The 15,478-nt window shown below is 36.1% G+C and overlaps 1 protein-coding gene and 1 pseudogene across 2 annotated transcripts in view; both read right to left on the bottom strand.

Annotated features, from left to right (window-relative positions):
* The window catches only part of NLK (nemo like kinase), a 158,958-nt gene that overhangs the window by 60,677 nt on the left and 82,803 nt on the right, over positions 1-15,478 (bottom strand). For both annotated transcript variants that reach the window (XM_017519489.2, XM_017519488.2), the window contains exons 2-3: positions 14,266-14,395; positions 4,476-4,531 (exon numbers count right to left, since the gene is read on the bottom strand). In XM_017519489.2, coding sequence (XP_017374978.1) covers positions 4,476-4,531; positions 14,266-14,395 — 186 coding nt within the window. The remainder of the gene's footprint in view (positions 1-4,475; positions 4,532-14,265; positions 14,396-15,478) is intronic.
* On the bottom strand, positions 11,370-11,523 carry LOC119469635 (annotated as a pseudogene).

Raw genomic sequence — 15,478 nt, 5'->3', positions numbered from 1 at the left:
ATATGTTTTTTATTTTTCAAGGAGAAAAATGAGAGTAAGGAAACTGAAGGGTTTTTTTTTTTGCTTTGCCTACAGCAAATTTATTTGTATTAAAAACACATGGCTGGGTGTGGTGGCTCACGCCTATAATCCCAGCACTTTGGGCGGCCAAGGCGGGTAGATCACCTAAGGTCAGAAGTTTGAGAACAGGCTGGCCAACATGGTGAAACATGGTCTACGTTAAAATACAAAATTAGCTGGGCATGGTGGTGTGCTCCTGTAATCCCAGCTACTTGGGAGGCTGAGGCAGGAGAATCTCTTGAGCCTAGGAGGTGGAGGCTGCAGTGAGCCAAGACTGCGCCATTGCATTCCAGCCTGGGCAACAAAGAGCAAAACTCCATCTTAAAACAAACAAAACAAACAAAAAAACACAGGACACAGAAAACTTCCCATTTAGGACATTAAAACAATCAGCAGCAAAGGCAGAGCATATATGTAACTAAGGTATTTCTTACATTTTTCATTTAATAGTTGTTCTATAATACAACTTTTCGGTATCTTATATTCCAAGCTAAATCATTCCTTCCTAAAAAGTTTTTATAATCCTGTGGCCACTATAGGTATGATTCATTTTTATGTTAAAAGAATTCAGTTTTTTCCAGTTGACACCACTACTGGAAAACGCTTAACATTTTTTCTATGCGCGATTCTACATATAGCTAAGAATTATAAGGCAGAAAACAGAAGACTACTGAAGTTTTAGGTTTGAAAGATTGGATTTTTCCATCCTTAATCAGCTGATTACTGTGAGAGTAAAGTGTCAATTTTTTAACCTGAAGCTAAAAAATTAAGTGACATAAGATGAAATAAAGAAACATTTAAGTAAACGGTATACCAGAGGGTTCCACGAATATTTTATGACAAAGGCTCTTTCCTTAAACATCTGTGAACAATCTTGAGAAGGAAAATTTCATAGAAACATCCTAACTAATAAAATGGGTTGAAATTTGCTACCAACAGCTCCTAAGCCACCTATACCACTCATGGTTTTAAACCCTAACTATGCTAACTTTCCCTCTGTTCTGTAAGTATGTGAAATAATGATGAATCAGAGGTCTCCTGACTGATATAATTTTTGATTAAATTATGGTCAATTAATAAGTGATTGAAAACTTTTATCTTAAAGAAGCACATACAGAGTTTTCAAACCAAGTACCAAAATTAATGCCTGATGTAAACAATATGTGCCTGAACTGTAAGGCAGAAAATGGATATAATGAATTAACTAAGTGTTCAATGAAGAGAACCTAAATATATGTGGCATTTATTCAATATACCCATATTCACCAATTATCTTACATGGAAATGTTCTTTCCTCACATAGGGCCTATGTGCAGCAGTAAATGGTTAACTCAGCAGACCTGAGCCGTCCAAATGCTGCACATTCCAAAAGTCTTCGGGACTGGCCCCTGGCTTCTAGGAAGTAACCTTTGGGCCACTGTAATACCCACTTGATAACAGTATCTTAGTATACCTGGGGCTTTGGCCATGCCAGATAGTTTATGCTAACAGTATGATTTACAGTGAATATCTGTCTGCCTGGGGCCTCAGGCTATGCTGTATTCGTTTGACCTCTGGAGGGGAAGGGAAAAAGGAGGGCTGGAGACTCAGTAGCTAAGGTCAGTCACATGGATGCTCCATGCCTATGTGACTGACTCACAATAAAAACCCTTAACACCAAGGCTCACGTAAACTTCCCTAGTTGGCAACATTTGCCCATGTTGCCATATATCATTGCTGGAGAATTATCCCAAAGGACAAAGGGAACCTCATGCCAGGCCCTTTAAACTGTTTTCCTTTCTTGATTTTGGTCTGTATGTTTTTGCTACAATAAACTGTAACCATGAGAACAACAGCTTTTCTGAGTTCTTTGAGTTCTTCTAGTGAATCACTGGACCTGAGGGTGGTCTTGGGAACCCCCAACACAAGCTAAAATATAGCAAAATTCATATTTAATAAAGGAAATTTCTTCTAATTTCAAGGTTTGGTTTCAGCAACTTCATTTCCAAAGAGACAGAAACAGCACTACACACTAATGGGAATGCTTTCTACCATATGGATTTCCTTCCCACCAACTAAAAGGAATAAAGAGGGGTATCTCCTGGCCAGGTATAAGAAGGTATTTCTGCTGAATAAAACAAGTGGTGATCCATTCCCACCAGCTCTCTCCTTTTCTCCAATGAGAACAGGTAATCTTCAGGAAGTCTATGAAATGCAATCATTAATGCCTTCTTAGTTGCTATGGCTGACCTACAGTTGAGGAGAAAAGAACTTTCTCAATTCTTCTACCCTTAGGTTAATTTTGTACTTTTAAAGTAAGGGTTTGTCAGAACCATCTGGCCAGGCTTCAAGTTTCAGCTATACAAAGACATTTCTTGTCAGCCAGGAACCAGTCAAGGGACAATCTTTTCTTTGGAATGTCCAGAGCCAAAGTACCCCAAGTCCACTGAGCTAACCCTTCACTGAATAAAAGGATTAACTCCATAAAGGATTTGTGGATTAAAACATAACCAAGGATTACAGTTTCCCCTCAGTATCCAAGGGGGATTGGTTCCAGGACCCCTGAGGATATAAAAATCCACAGATGCTCAAGTCCCTTATATAAAATAATGTGGTATTTGCATATAGCCTGCATATAACCCTCTGTATGTTTTAAATCATTTCTAAATTACTTATAATGCATAATAAAATATAAATACTATATAAATAGTTATATTGGTTTTTAATTTGTATCACTTTTTTGGGGGGAAGGGGAGTAGGGACTCACTCTGTCCCCCAGACTATAGTGCAGTGGTGTGATCACAGCTCACTGCAGCCTCAACCTCCCATGCTCAGCTAATCCTTCTGCCTCAGCCTCTTGAGAAGCTGGGACTACAGGCATGTGCCACTACACTCAGCTAATTTTTTTTATTTTTGGTAGAGACAAGGTCTTGCTATGTTGCCTAGGCTGGTATCCAACTCCTAAGCTAAAGCGATCTGCCCACCCTGCCTCAGCCTCCCAAAGTGCTGGGAATACAGGTGTGAGCCACTATGCCCAGCTATATTACTTTTTATTTTTTCCAAGTATTTTCCATCCATGGATGCAATTTCACATCTATGAAGGCTGACTAGCATTCAAGAGCTTTTGGTTTATCAGATCAAAACAGCCCAGCAGTGTTGAACAGTGACAATTCTATTATTACATAAGGTTTCCCAAATCCTTAGCCAGCTTAGTCTTAATTGTTCCTATTTTCTAAGGAAGTTATCAAAGATAACTGTCTCATACGGAATTACAAATGAGATTTTCATTACCTCACTGGTGACTCAGAAAAAGTATCTCACTATTATATTGGTTTCCATTCTGAATCGTAGGCCTAAAGTATCAATAAAAAGGCCTGAAGTTTGAATAAAGTATACTGTCATGAATTTACCAGTATCAATGACTTAGGATTCCCCGTCTTTTATTTAAAGCTTTACCAAGTTAAATGTGGAATGGAAACTGATGACACTCTGCCCAGGAATGTCAGAGACGTTAACTTATGTCTCAATTTTTTTCATCCACTGTCCCAGGAGCTATTACCATGTATTATTTTATTATTACCATGGAGCTATCACCAGCCATTATTTTATTATTTTATAGTTCATTATTATTCACAATGTCTAACTTACTATTTTTAAACACTAACAGTAGTAACAGGAGAATGTTAAGGTCTCTATCCTGAGAATCACATAGGCAAGGGCTGAAAGCAAGACTACATAGTCAGAATACCTGGAACCAAATCTCCATCCTGACACTTAATAGCTCTGTAATCTTGGTCAAGTTTCTTACCTTTTGTGCCTCAATTTCCTCTTCTGTAACAAGGGAATAATCATAATACCTTCCCCAGAGAATTTTTGTAGGGGTTAAATAAACTTATATGTGTAAAGAGCTTAGAATTGTGCCTGGGATCTGATAAAAACTATGTAAGTACTGGCTATTATGTCAATATCATCACTAGCACCACCATCATTCTAAGGAACATAAGACAACTTAACTTACATTAGTTCTATAATTTTTATCTTACCCCACATGTTATAAGAAAGGGCAGTATTACTCCCTTAACTGACAGGCAGCTGTTGTATAGCAGTAAAAGCACTTTCCTGGGTACTATTACAACACAGCTGCCCCAGTAGTTTCATCTGCAAAATGGGGATGGTAATAATCTATCTCATAGGACCGTGTGGGGATTAAATATCTGTTCAGATGTTCTGTTCTGTGGCATCACCACACAAAATATGTTAATAATACTGAGCTCTGCCAGACACTTAGGATTTCAAAATTACCTGGTTCCAGGTACTCAATCACTTCTGCAAGGATGAGATTTAAAATACTTGAAGGCATGAACCCCAAAAGGTGCTAGAAGAATAAATTAATTTTAAAAATTGTCCCCTTCTTTCACATTCCCTGGTTAGGATACATTTCTTCAAAATAGTCAATGTGTGGAGGTTGGAGTATGTCAAGGGCAGAGAGTACCTGAGAAGAGGAAAAAAAAAAAAGTCAAATTTAGAGAACTAAAAAGGAAACAAAACTCAGCATAAATGCAAATAAATACTAACGACTCTTAAATGAATTAAAGCTTACTTACAATTGCTCATTGAAATTAATTAAATTTACCTGTCAGGAAAACAATCTTAACCATTAAGATGGATTAGTAAACTTACTATCCAAAAGATTTACAAAATGAGAGAGGCAATTGGGTTATACCATATACTACCAAAATCCCTGTACAGGAGAGTTTTTGAAATGAACGCCCTATTTGAAATAATCAATGTTGCTCTAAGAGCCACATCTCATCCTTTATTCCTCTGTAACAAATCTTTACTATGTGCATTCTACTTGGCAAGCACTAAGCTTTCAGGTTATCCTGTTGAACAAAATAGGCATCATCTCTGCTCTCGAGGCTAGAGAAAAGGCAAGTACTAAACAAATAGTTACAGATATGTAATTACAACATCTATTACTATGGAGGAAAAATATAAAGAAGGGTGGAGAGAAAAAGCTTCCCTGAAGTAACACTACTCTAGAATTTGAAGGTTGAGTAGGAGTTGGTCAATTGATGGACAGGCAGTGTAAAGACACTGAGGCAGATTCTAGAAACAGAAAAGCCAGTGGTTATGTAACATAGTGGGTAGAAAGAAAATAGGCTAACATAAAGTGTAAGAGGAAGACATGAAATACACTACATACAGTCTCTTTAAATCATACTAAGCATTTTCAATTTTATTCTAAGATTCATGTAAGAAAAGAAGTCACTAGAGTAAGGAAAAAACTTGATAACTTCAAGTCCTTTATAAAACCAGCATAGTCCCTGCGTAACTTCTGCCATCAAAACATAACAAGCAACCCCCCTCCCAGCTGTCTAGCTATTCTTTTAAGACTTTGAATCTATCTTGCTATACTAATGAGAAATACCAAGCTCAAAGGACATGGAAGAAACTACTTAACAGGAAATAAAGTGTGGTACAGTTCAAATTTTATGATCTATAGCTTAGTTAAATTTTCTTTTATTACAGAGAATTTCAAACATAAAAGTGGGCAGAATAGTATAAAGAATATCCATGTAATCAATACCTGGCCTCAGTTATTCAGGCACATGAACATTCTTTGCTCTCCACATATAATTCTCAAGCATATACCAAACTTATTTTAGCCATAATCAGTAAGTATCTCTAATGAAAAAAAAAGGTTAAAAACTACAATCAAATCTAAAATGTAAACATTTAAAAATATCATCAAATAGTTCTCAAATTTTCCATTTTTTCAAATTTAAAAAAGTTAGTCTAAATCAGTAGCTAAATAAGATTTACATACTATGATTGTTAATCTAAAGGTTTCCCCACCATCTTTTGCGTTTCCTATTGCAATTTACATGTAGAAGAAACCCTGTTCATTTTAAAGGTTATTCTAGTTTCAACCAAGCATTGTTCTCACTATAAATTTTAAGTAAAAACTTATTTTATGTATTAAAATATCCTGTAATGAAAAATCCTCCACTCACTTTAAAGCCAGTTAGAGGCTTTTAAGTAGTTTAGATGTTTTTATAAGGAATGTTTATATTGGGAATTTTGGTATAAACAGAAAATAAGAGATTTTCCAGTTTCTTCAAAGAATAATTTTTATCATATGACAGATACGTTATTTCATTTCTATATATTTTTAAAACTATAATTAGCCAGCTATATTTCTTAAACCAATAAATTCACATAAGTTTCTCATTATGTGCCAGAACAATTTTTTAGATGAATATTTGACAATTGAGGAAGGCAGTTAGAAATTAGTGTTTTACTTGACATCTTTCGGACTCTAAACTCTGTATCTGAGCAACACACATCCTGTCTAAGGGGGAAACAGAATGCAATGAACGACAGCGTCCATTATACAAAGCCATTTTACACTTCAAATCAATCTGCTATAATTAGAGGTTATCTAGAGGAAAGTGACAACCATACATTTTAAACCTTGATAGAGAAGAATGAGGCTTTCTTACTCCATATTTGATAAGGCTTTTTTTGTAGAAAAGCCATATAAAACAGGGCTAGACATTTGCACTATAGCATTTAGCTGTGATTGTTAGTTCCAAAGGTATAATATTTTAAACTATGCCTGGAATTTTTTAAGCAACTGTTGTTTTATCCTCCTGCTCTTTCTACTCTAAAATGTTTTATCAGAGGATGGCATTCTACAGTGCTTCTAGGTGGCAAAAATAGTATTTAGACTAGAAGAAATGATCCAGGAATCTCAGAAGCAATGTAAATAAGTGAGAAGGTACAGTGTCAGAGTTGAAACTACAGACTTCATGCCTGACACCCCATTTAAATAGCTGGAGATCCTCTATAAAACTCCACTACTATTTGAGAAAATAAAGTACATGAGATTAGCCTTAAGATGTAAATAGGTGGACACTTGTATAGACTGGCTTGTAAAGAGTTTAAACCCAAATACCACTAACTCTTCAAAGGATTTCAAATACAAAAAATGAAAACAGACTTGTCTAATTAAAAAATAAATTACGGTTACATCTTTAAATGATAAGTCATTACCAAACACATTTCTTAACAGTATCTTTGCACATTTCACAAATCTTTTAAGAAACACACAAGAGTTCATCATTAGCTGTTTTTTAGAATTTTAACCTCCATGATGTTAGAAGATTCACTATAAACTGGTTATATAAGAAAATAGCTTAGTTTCAGACAGCCCTTTATCAATAAAATAATTAACTGTTGTGAATAATCTCAATCCTAACTGTAAAGACAAGAAATTATCTGTTCATAGAACCAACATTTAGGACTCAAAGAGCAAGATGCCTATAAGGAACGCAGTTAAATCCCATGTTAGCAAGGAGCTATTCTTTTCCCACTCTCTCCTCACAATAGATTTGAAGTCCTTTACAGTAGAGACTATGTTATTACAATTTTTTTAATAGAGTTAGAGCATAAGGTATACAAATCCTGAGTATAACTTGATGAATTTTTATACACACACATATTTCCATATAAACACCACCCAGATTAAGAAATTAAGCATTTTCAATCCCCTAGAAAACCCCTTTGCCCTTTTTTCAGTCAAAACCCATCCTGGAACTGTTTTTACTTCTGTCATCAAAGATTCATTTTGCTTGCTCTTGAACTTTACACAAACTGCATAGTAAAGAGCGAAGTCTTTTGTGTGCAGATTCTTTCATTTACTGTTATGCCTATGAGTGTTATCCATGTTCCTGTGTGAATCAGTGGTTCATCCTTTTTGGTGATGTGCAGTGTGCTATTATTCAACTGGACTATATCACAAAGTACTTATCCAGAGTGCTGTTGGCAGACCTTTGTACTATTTCCAATTTCTAGCTATTATGTATAATGCTGCTATGAATATTCTTGTACACTCTTTTGGTAAATATATGCATTCATTTCTCTTGAGTGTATACTAAACAGAATTGCTGGGTCATTGGGTAGGTGTATATTTAGGTTTAGTACAAATTGCCAGTTTTCTGTAGTAGTTTTATAAATTTATCCTCTCACTAGCAATGGATTAGAGTTTTAATTGATCTACATCCTTGCCAACAGTTGGTATTGTCAGTGTTTTTAATTTTAGCCAGTCTGTTGGGTTTGTAGTGTTAACTCAATGTCATTTTAATTTACATTTCTCTGATGACTAATGACTTTGAACACTTTGATATGTTATCCTCTTTTGTGAAATTTTTCATTAAGTCTTTGGGCAAAACATTTTGAATTATAGAAGCTCTTTATATGATATTTAGATGTATACTTCATGTCTGAAAAATATCAAGTAAAACACTTACTTCTATTTGTCTTCTTCAAACACTGAACAATTTTACTTTAAAAATTGTTCTAGCCCATAACATATCTGAAAACAAGTATTTTGTTTGATATATGTCTGAGGTCTGTCTTTTCATTCTCTTAACTTTTGATGAACATTTAGTTCTTAACATTAATGTTAATGGTAATTAACATTAATGGTGTCCAATTTAACAGATTTTTATGGCTAATGTTTTACCTGTTCAGTTAAAACATCTTTGCTTATCTCAGTCACGAAGATATTTGCCTATGTTTTATTCTAGAAGTTTTACTATTTTACCTTTCACATTTAAGTCTATGATCCATTTTGAATTAATTTATGTATATGGCTAAGATTAATTTTTTAAATATGGATATCTCAGGGACTCAGAACTGTTTATTGAAATGGTCATCCATTCCCCACTGGATTACAGTGGCACTTCTCTTGCAAATCAGGTGAACATACATGTAGTACACCAGTTCACAAACTTTCTATTCTGTTCCATTCATCTATTTGTCTCTCCTTGTTCCATATCTTGTGCTTTACACCTTCTGTTGCTCAATACCTGGGATTTAGTCTCAATATCGGACAACAGTCTCAATATAAATTTCTAACTTTGCTCAACCTCTTTAAGATTGTCTGGACTATTTTAGATCTTGTGCATTTCCGTAAGTTTTAGAATGTTGTCAATTTCCATACATATATATACATAAAACGCTGCTGGGACTGTGCTTAGGATTACACTAAAATGTACTTGACAAGAAAAGACCTATCAATCACACTGAGTCTTCCAATTGGACGTGGGAGATTGTATTATTTTAAATGTGTTAATAATCTGCCCAGAACCACAAACTTTAGGCACACAGCAAACAAAACCAAATTCCCTGAAAAGTAACCTACCTCTACAGCATCCTTTGCTTTTTCCAACTCCTCAGTGGCTGAACAGTTAGTATTAGTTAGCACTTAGTATTACTAATGTCTGAACAGCATGTCTATATTGAGAGATAGGCCATTATCTGTTTTTCCCATATTGTATGATTCTGTAACCTACTTATGAGCTGAAAGAGGTGTTGTTTGAGTTAGGTCAGACTATTCAAAGGAAAATGAATGATGCTTCTTTGTCTCATTCTAGCCCTCTCTGGAGCACTCCAGAGCTAGGACAAGAAAAAATAACCCCAAGAGAGAGTTATCATTCCAGGATCTTAGATTTCTTTTATTTCTGTCATTTTCATTCACTCACTCACTCTTCAAATAGACTGGCTACCTACTGTATACTTAGTGTTATTGTCTAAAGACAAGAAAAATGTCGAAGACATGTGTTACAGGGGCTCTTGGCAGGAATCAACAGACCCTAAGGGGGCTTTGGAGGACAAGTGAAAGCCTAAAATGACATTAAAACTGTATATATGTGTATTTTTCCAAGAGAAGACTCAGAGCTTTCATCTCAAAGGAGTACAAGATCTAAAAAACCTCAATCATCACTTTCCCTGCTGATCATATGACAACTATGCAAGTATATACACACAAGCACAAGTGCATAAGTGCACAGAGAGAAGATTCTGCCAGATTTTACAAAAGCTCAGACAGATACTACTTACAAGCCTAAACACCAATTTTTAGAAAGCTAAGCCCATTTCTGTTTTCCCAAGTTACTTCAAGGTGAATGTATTCTTTAAGATGAAGTAGCTACTCGTGTGTGTGTGTGTGTGTGTGTGTGTGTGTGCGTGCGCGTGTGTGTGAGTAAAAATTCATTCAGATCACCTGAAATCAATGAATTTGATAGAGCGACTTTGAAGTTTCCTTTCAAAAGAAAATCCAAGGCTTTGTTGCTATTCTCTGATACATAAAAAGCCATCCAAATTAAAATCCAACCTTCCAAAATGACCAAAATCTTTCTAAATGCCATTTTTATCATGACATTCCTTCGTTCTTCAATCAAATCTTGTTCTCAAAAGGCTCATATTAATATTTTCCTTCTGTGTTTGACGCATCTTTGAGTTTCTAAGTCCACAATAATTTCTCTCTTTTCCTTAATATTATGGTACTTGCCTGCCACCTGAGAAGCTTTAAAAAAAAAAATCACAGATACCTGGGCCTCAACCCCAGAGATTACAATTTAGTAGGTGTAAGGTGAGACCCATGAATCTGTGTTTTAAGGGCCCTCTCTTCAGGGAATCTTTGAATGCATTTCTAGGTTTTGGTTGTCCAGTTCTTTGCTATGCACACAGCTGTCCTGCCTTAATATTTAACCACACAGGCAACCCTCCCACAGTACTTTTACCATAGTATTTACCACATCATGAAAGTCATTACAACTACTTCAAAGTAAAAACCCCAGAAGCTAATGTAGTTTAGGCATATAGGATGTGCACAATAAATGTTTGCTGAATTAATGAACATGGGCTCTAGAGCAAGACAGATTTACAGTCCAATCTGTGCCACCTTAACCTTGGGCAAGTTACTTAACTCCAAGCCTCTGGTTCGTCCTCCATAAAGTAGGGTTAACAAGCCCTATCTGACAAGATTTTTAAGGAGTAAATGAATTAATATATGTAAAGCATCTAGCAATCTCTGGACACACAGCAATATGTATTAAACATATCCCTTCAAAAAGTAAGTGATTTAAGCCTTTATGGTATCCTCCACATGACCTAGCACTGCACTTCTTACATAGGACACAATAAATAAACATTTGCTGCCTTAACTAGATCAAATAACAGTTGCCTCTTAGATAGGCATTCCACACATACTAGGTATGCTGGCCCTGAGATCCTTTTGGAAATAGATCTCAAAGACAGCAGAAATCCATTATATATAAAACAGTGGTGCTGTGCCAGCTTCAACTATGTGGCTCGCTTTCAAGCACTTTCACAGATGTCACAGGCACTCTTCTATGATACAGCTCAGCAGCTCCAAACAGTGGTTATGTGTGTGTTGAACACACATTATATGCATTAAAAAAATTTAATTTCTGCAACAACCATATATAGTTTGTTTTGTTTTTTAAAAATTAAGAGACCAGGGGAGAGCATGAATGAAGTTCCCCAGTACCACAAATTATGCAGTTGAGTTTCCCACATTTGGGGAAATCACGGGGGTCAGTGCATCCAGAGTGCAATGCCCTGGGAAAACCATCTTCGTGATCACGGTGTCTCCCCTTCCAGGTTAAGTATGCCATATACAGTTTTTTAAATGCTTTTACCATGCCTGCTTTGAAAATGAAAAACTTAAAGCTTGGAGAAATTAAGGTCCAACACACACCAGTAAAAAATAGTAGAACCAAAATTCAAACCTAGTTCTGACTTCAAAGTACAGCTCTTGGACACTATATTAGAATTGGTTGTATGTTTTAATTGGTGTGATTTTCAGTTTTATTTCTTAACACTACTCCCTCTGATACTGTCTTTATAACTTAATTAGTTACTAGGAATAAGTCACGAGCAAAAAATACCAACTGGACAAACAGCAGCTTATTACACAATCCCTCCTTTATAGAAGAGGCCAAGATTGGTCTGAATATAGTAAGCCATTGACATCATTATTAAGCAAATTTCTTTTTTCTTTGTCTTTCTATTTTTTTTTAAGATGGTGTCTCACTCTGTGCCCAGGTTGGAGTGCAGTGTCACGATCTTGGCTCACTGCAACCTCTGCCTCCAGCCTCAAGCGATCCTCCTACCTCAGCCTCCTGAGTAGCTGGGACTATAGGTGTGTGCCACCACACCTAGCTAATTTTTTATTTTTTGTAGAGACAGGGTTTTGCCATGTTGTCCAGGTTGGTCTTGAACTCCTGGACTCAATGATCCAGCTGCCTTGGTCTCCCAAAGTGCTGGGATTACAGGCACGAGCCACTGCACACAGCCCCAAGTAAGGAAATTTCTGACGCCACCCTTGAAATATTTTTTCATCATGGATACCTTTACTTGAGTCTCTGACAATGAAAGAAGTTCTGCACTCTTTGATGCTGAGGTGACACACTAAGACAAAGTCAAGAAATAGAACTAGACATCATTCTAAATTATTTCTAAAATCTGAGGAACTGGTTGTAAAATAGCAACTCAAGTGGTATTTTGTGTGTGTGGTTTTTTTCTTTTAAGAGATGGAATCCCACTCTGTACCCAGTGCAGTGCAGTGCAGTGCACTGAATTGCAGTGGTGTGATCCTAACTCACTGCAACCTTGAACTCCTGGGCTCACATGATCTTCCCACCTCAGCCTCCCAAATAGCTGAGACTAAAGATATATACTACCACACTCAGCTAATATAAAAAACTTTCCTCTTTAGAGATGAGGTCTCATGATGTTGTTCAGGCTGGTCTTGAACTCTTGGACTCAAGTGATCCTACCACCTCAGCCTTCTGAGTAGCTAGGATTACAGATGCAGCCATTGTCCCTGGCTTCAAGTGGCATTTTGAAATGTATTAAAACAAACATATTGCTAGGCAGTTCCAATTGACTAAAACACAGCAATACATTTTTTAAAAATTTAAGGAAAGAGAATTTCAAGAGGAATAATTAATAAAATGAAATATGTCAAACCAAGGAGCTTTGAGTGAACCATATGGTAAATTTCATACTCCCAGTTTTAACAAATACCTCAAACGTTTGCAAATTAGCTTCTTAAAGTGAGACCAAAACTCTGGCCAAAGTTCTAAAGTTTTTTGTGCAAATAAACACTCAGACTCACAAGAAATCATAATTTTTTTCTGATAAAGTTTTCATTATGGCAATTAAAATAGGATAGGTTGAGTACTATGTAAAGAACTTGAGGCAGTTTTTCTTTTCACACGAAACTGAAAACAGATTCTAATGCTGGCAACTTCCAGGTAAATTTTACATGTATCGAATTTTTAATTAAGGATTAGTTAAAGGGAAGCTCTGTCAAAGCACAATAAGTCTATTTGTTTGTAAGTCTTCACATCTCTAAACACAGCCATAAACAAACTAGCCTATGTAACCTTAAGGGATATACTATTTTTATAGGATAAACTGTTTCCCATGTCTCTAACATAATCTCTGATTAAAAGTATTAAGAGATAAAGATAAGACACTTAAAATCGAGGGTCAATTATTTCCACTTAAATCTCTCACTAAATAAATTACTACACTCTATTTTTGTGTTGAATATTAGTATTATTCCTCGGCTAAATATCAATATTGGCTTTGCATCGATCAATATTTATCTGTCAATCAATCAATCTTAGAATTCACTTACACTTGCTCTTTGTTCAGTCACAAAAAGGGTCTACTTTGTCTCAGGTTTCTAAGCCCCTCAATAAAAATTGTGGTTGTGGTTTCTTTCTATTAATAACCTATTTTCCCTACAAATACATGCTCCTTTTCTGTGGGCTTTAAACATATTTAGTAGCTTGTAGTCTTAGAATTAAAAAAGACATTCAGATTGGCAAATGAGAGTACACACCACAATTCAGAAGCCAATGTGAAACTTAATAGGTTCAATGTTTCCTGATTGCGAATTTAGAACTTATGCATGTCATACAATTCACAGTGTAATTTTCAAACCTTGAAATAAAATGCTCATAAAATATACTACCCAGGTGAGTCTAATATGCTGCTAAGGGTGAAAACCACTAATCTCGATAGTGAAAATTTAAGACAGTCATAGAGAGACATAAAGAGTATATATGAAAGGAAAGCAAAGCACTGAAAGACTACAGCTTAGAAAACTTTTTGTGTGTGCACACCTCTTTCAGTAAGAATGTATGAATTAGAAGCCTATCGATAAGTATTCACCTATAACCTCACTGTTGCGCTTATTGCTTTTCACAGTTTGGCATAAAACTGTAGTCAATTTCCAAATTTTACTTATAGGTGTCCTTTTAAACTCTTGTTTGCTCTTTACTAATTCAATGCAGGAGGCTTAGAAAATAGTTTTCCCCAAATACCAATTTCACTTACATTATCATGCTTAAAAAAACACAACATCTTCAATTCCCGGAAGACCCTTTTGCAAGAGACCAGATTCTGGAAGACGTTGGGCATCTTTTTGAGCGCTACTCTCTTTCCATCTCTTGGATCTGTTACTGACCTAAAGAAGTAATATTTGGGGAAGAGGGAAAAAAAGACAGAGAAATCATTCCACACCTTGTTTTCCAATATTTCAGATCATGACAATATCTTTATCTTAAAACACTCAACATTATCTGCTTAATGAAGCTTAAGGTATCAGTAAGAAAGATAAAAGAGTACACATCTAAGATTAAAGAGATGTTTGGTCACCCAACTCATCTTCCATGCTTAATGGAAAAAAAAAAAAAATCCCTGTCTAAATTTCCATAAACACTTACTCTTTCTGAGAGGTCACTTAATACATCTGAGGTAGGAGAGGTATTAGTGAGAAAGCCAGTTTAAGAATGGGAAAAAAGCAAACATACAGAATCAGCATAGATCACTAATCTGATCAAAGTCAAATCAATTTTATGCTTTATTTTCAGAACTACATTTGAGAGGGAAGACATGTTCAAACACAATTTAAATATTTTGGTTTCTTACGTATATGAACATCTTTTAGTAATACAGACTTCAATATAAGCAGCAGCTGAACAATGTCCCCTCCTTGGAAGTCTGAGTGCCAGCTTAGGGATCCCTCTAGCTCCCAAGTAATGATAACCTCATCCCTTTTATTTCCCAGCTCTTAGTGCGGTAGTTGCTTCTTGCAGTTACTATTTCTTTAATAATTGTGCCCCCCCACTTTTCTTTCCTCTCTTTTAGCCTTCTAACACCTATATAGCCAATTTCCTGTATTACATTTCCCTACGTTTGAAATAGGAGTGCAGTTTCTGTTTTTCTGCCTGGACCCAGTTGATACATATTAACCAAAGCGTTAAAAGAAATATCAGGCCGGGCTCCCTGGCTCATGCCTATAATCCCAGCACTTTGGGAGGCCGAGGTGGGTGGATCACCTGAGGCCAGGCTGCCAACATGGTGAAACCCTGTCTCTACTAAAAATACAAAAATTAGCTGGGTGTGGTGGTGGGTGCCTGTAATCCCAGCTACTTGGAAGGCTGGGGTATGAGAATCACTTGAACCAGGAGGTGGCGGTTACAATGGGCCAAGATTGCACCACTGCACTCCAGCCTGGATGACAGAGTGAGACTCCGTCTCAAAAAAA

Source organism: Cebus imitator, unplaced genomic scaffold, assembly GCF_001604975.1.
Source record: "Cebus imitator isolate Cc_AM_T3 unplaced genomic scaffold, Cebus_imitator-1.0 Scaffold751, whole genome shotgun sequence".
Classification (NCBI taxonomy): Eukaryota; Metazoa; Chordata; class Mammalia; order Primates; family Cebidae; genus Cebus; species Cebus imitator.
This window is presented reverse-complemented; position numbering and strand designations above follow the sequence as displayed.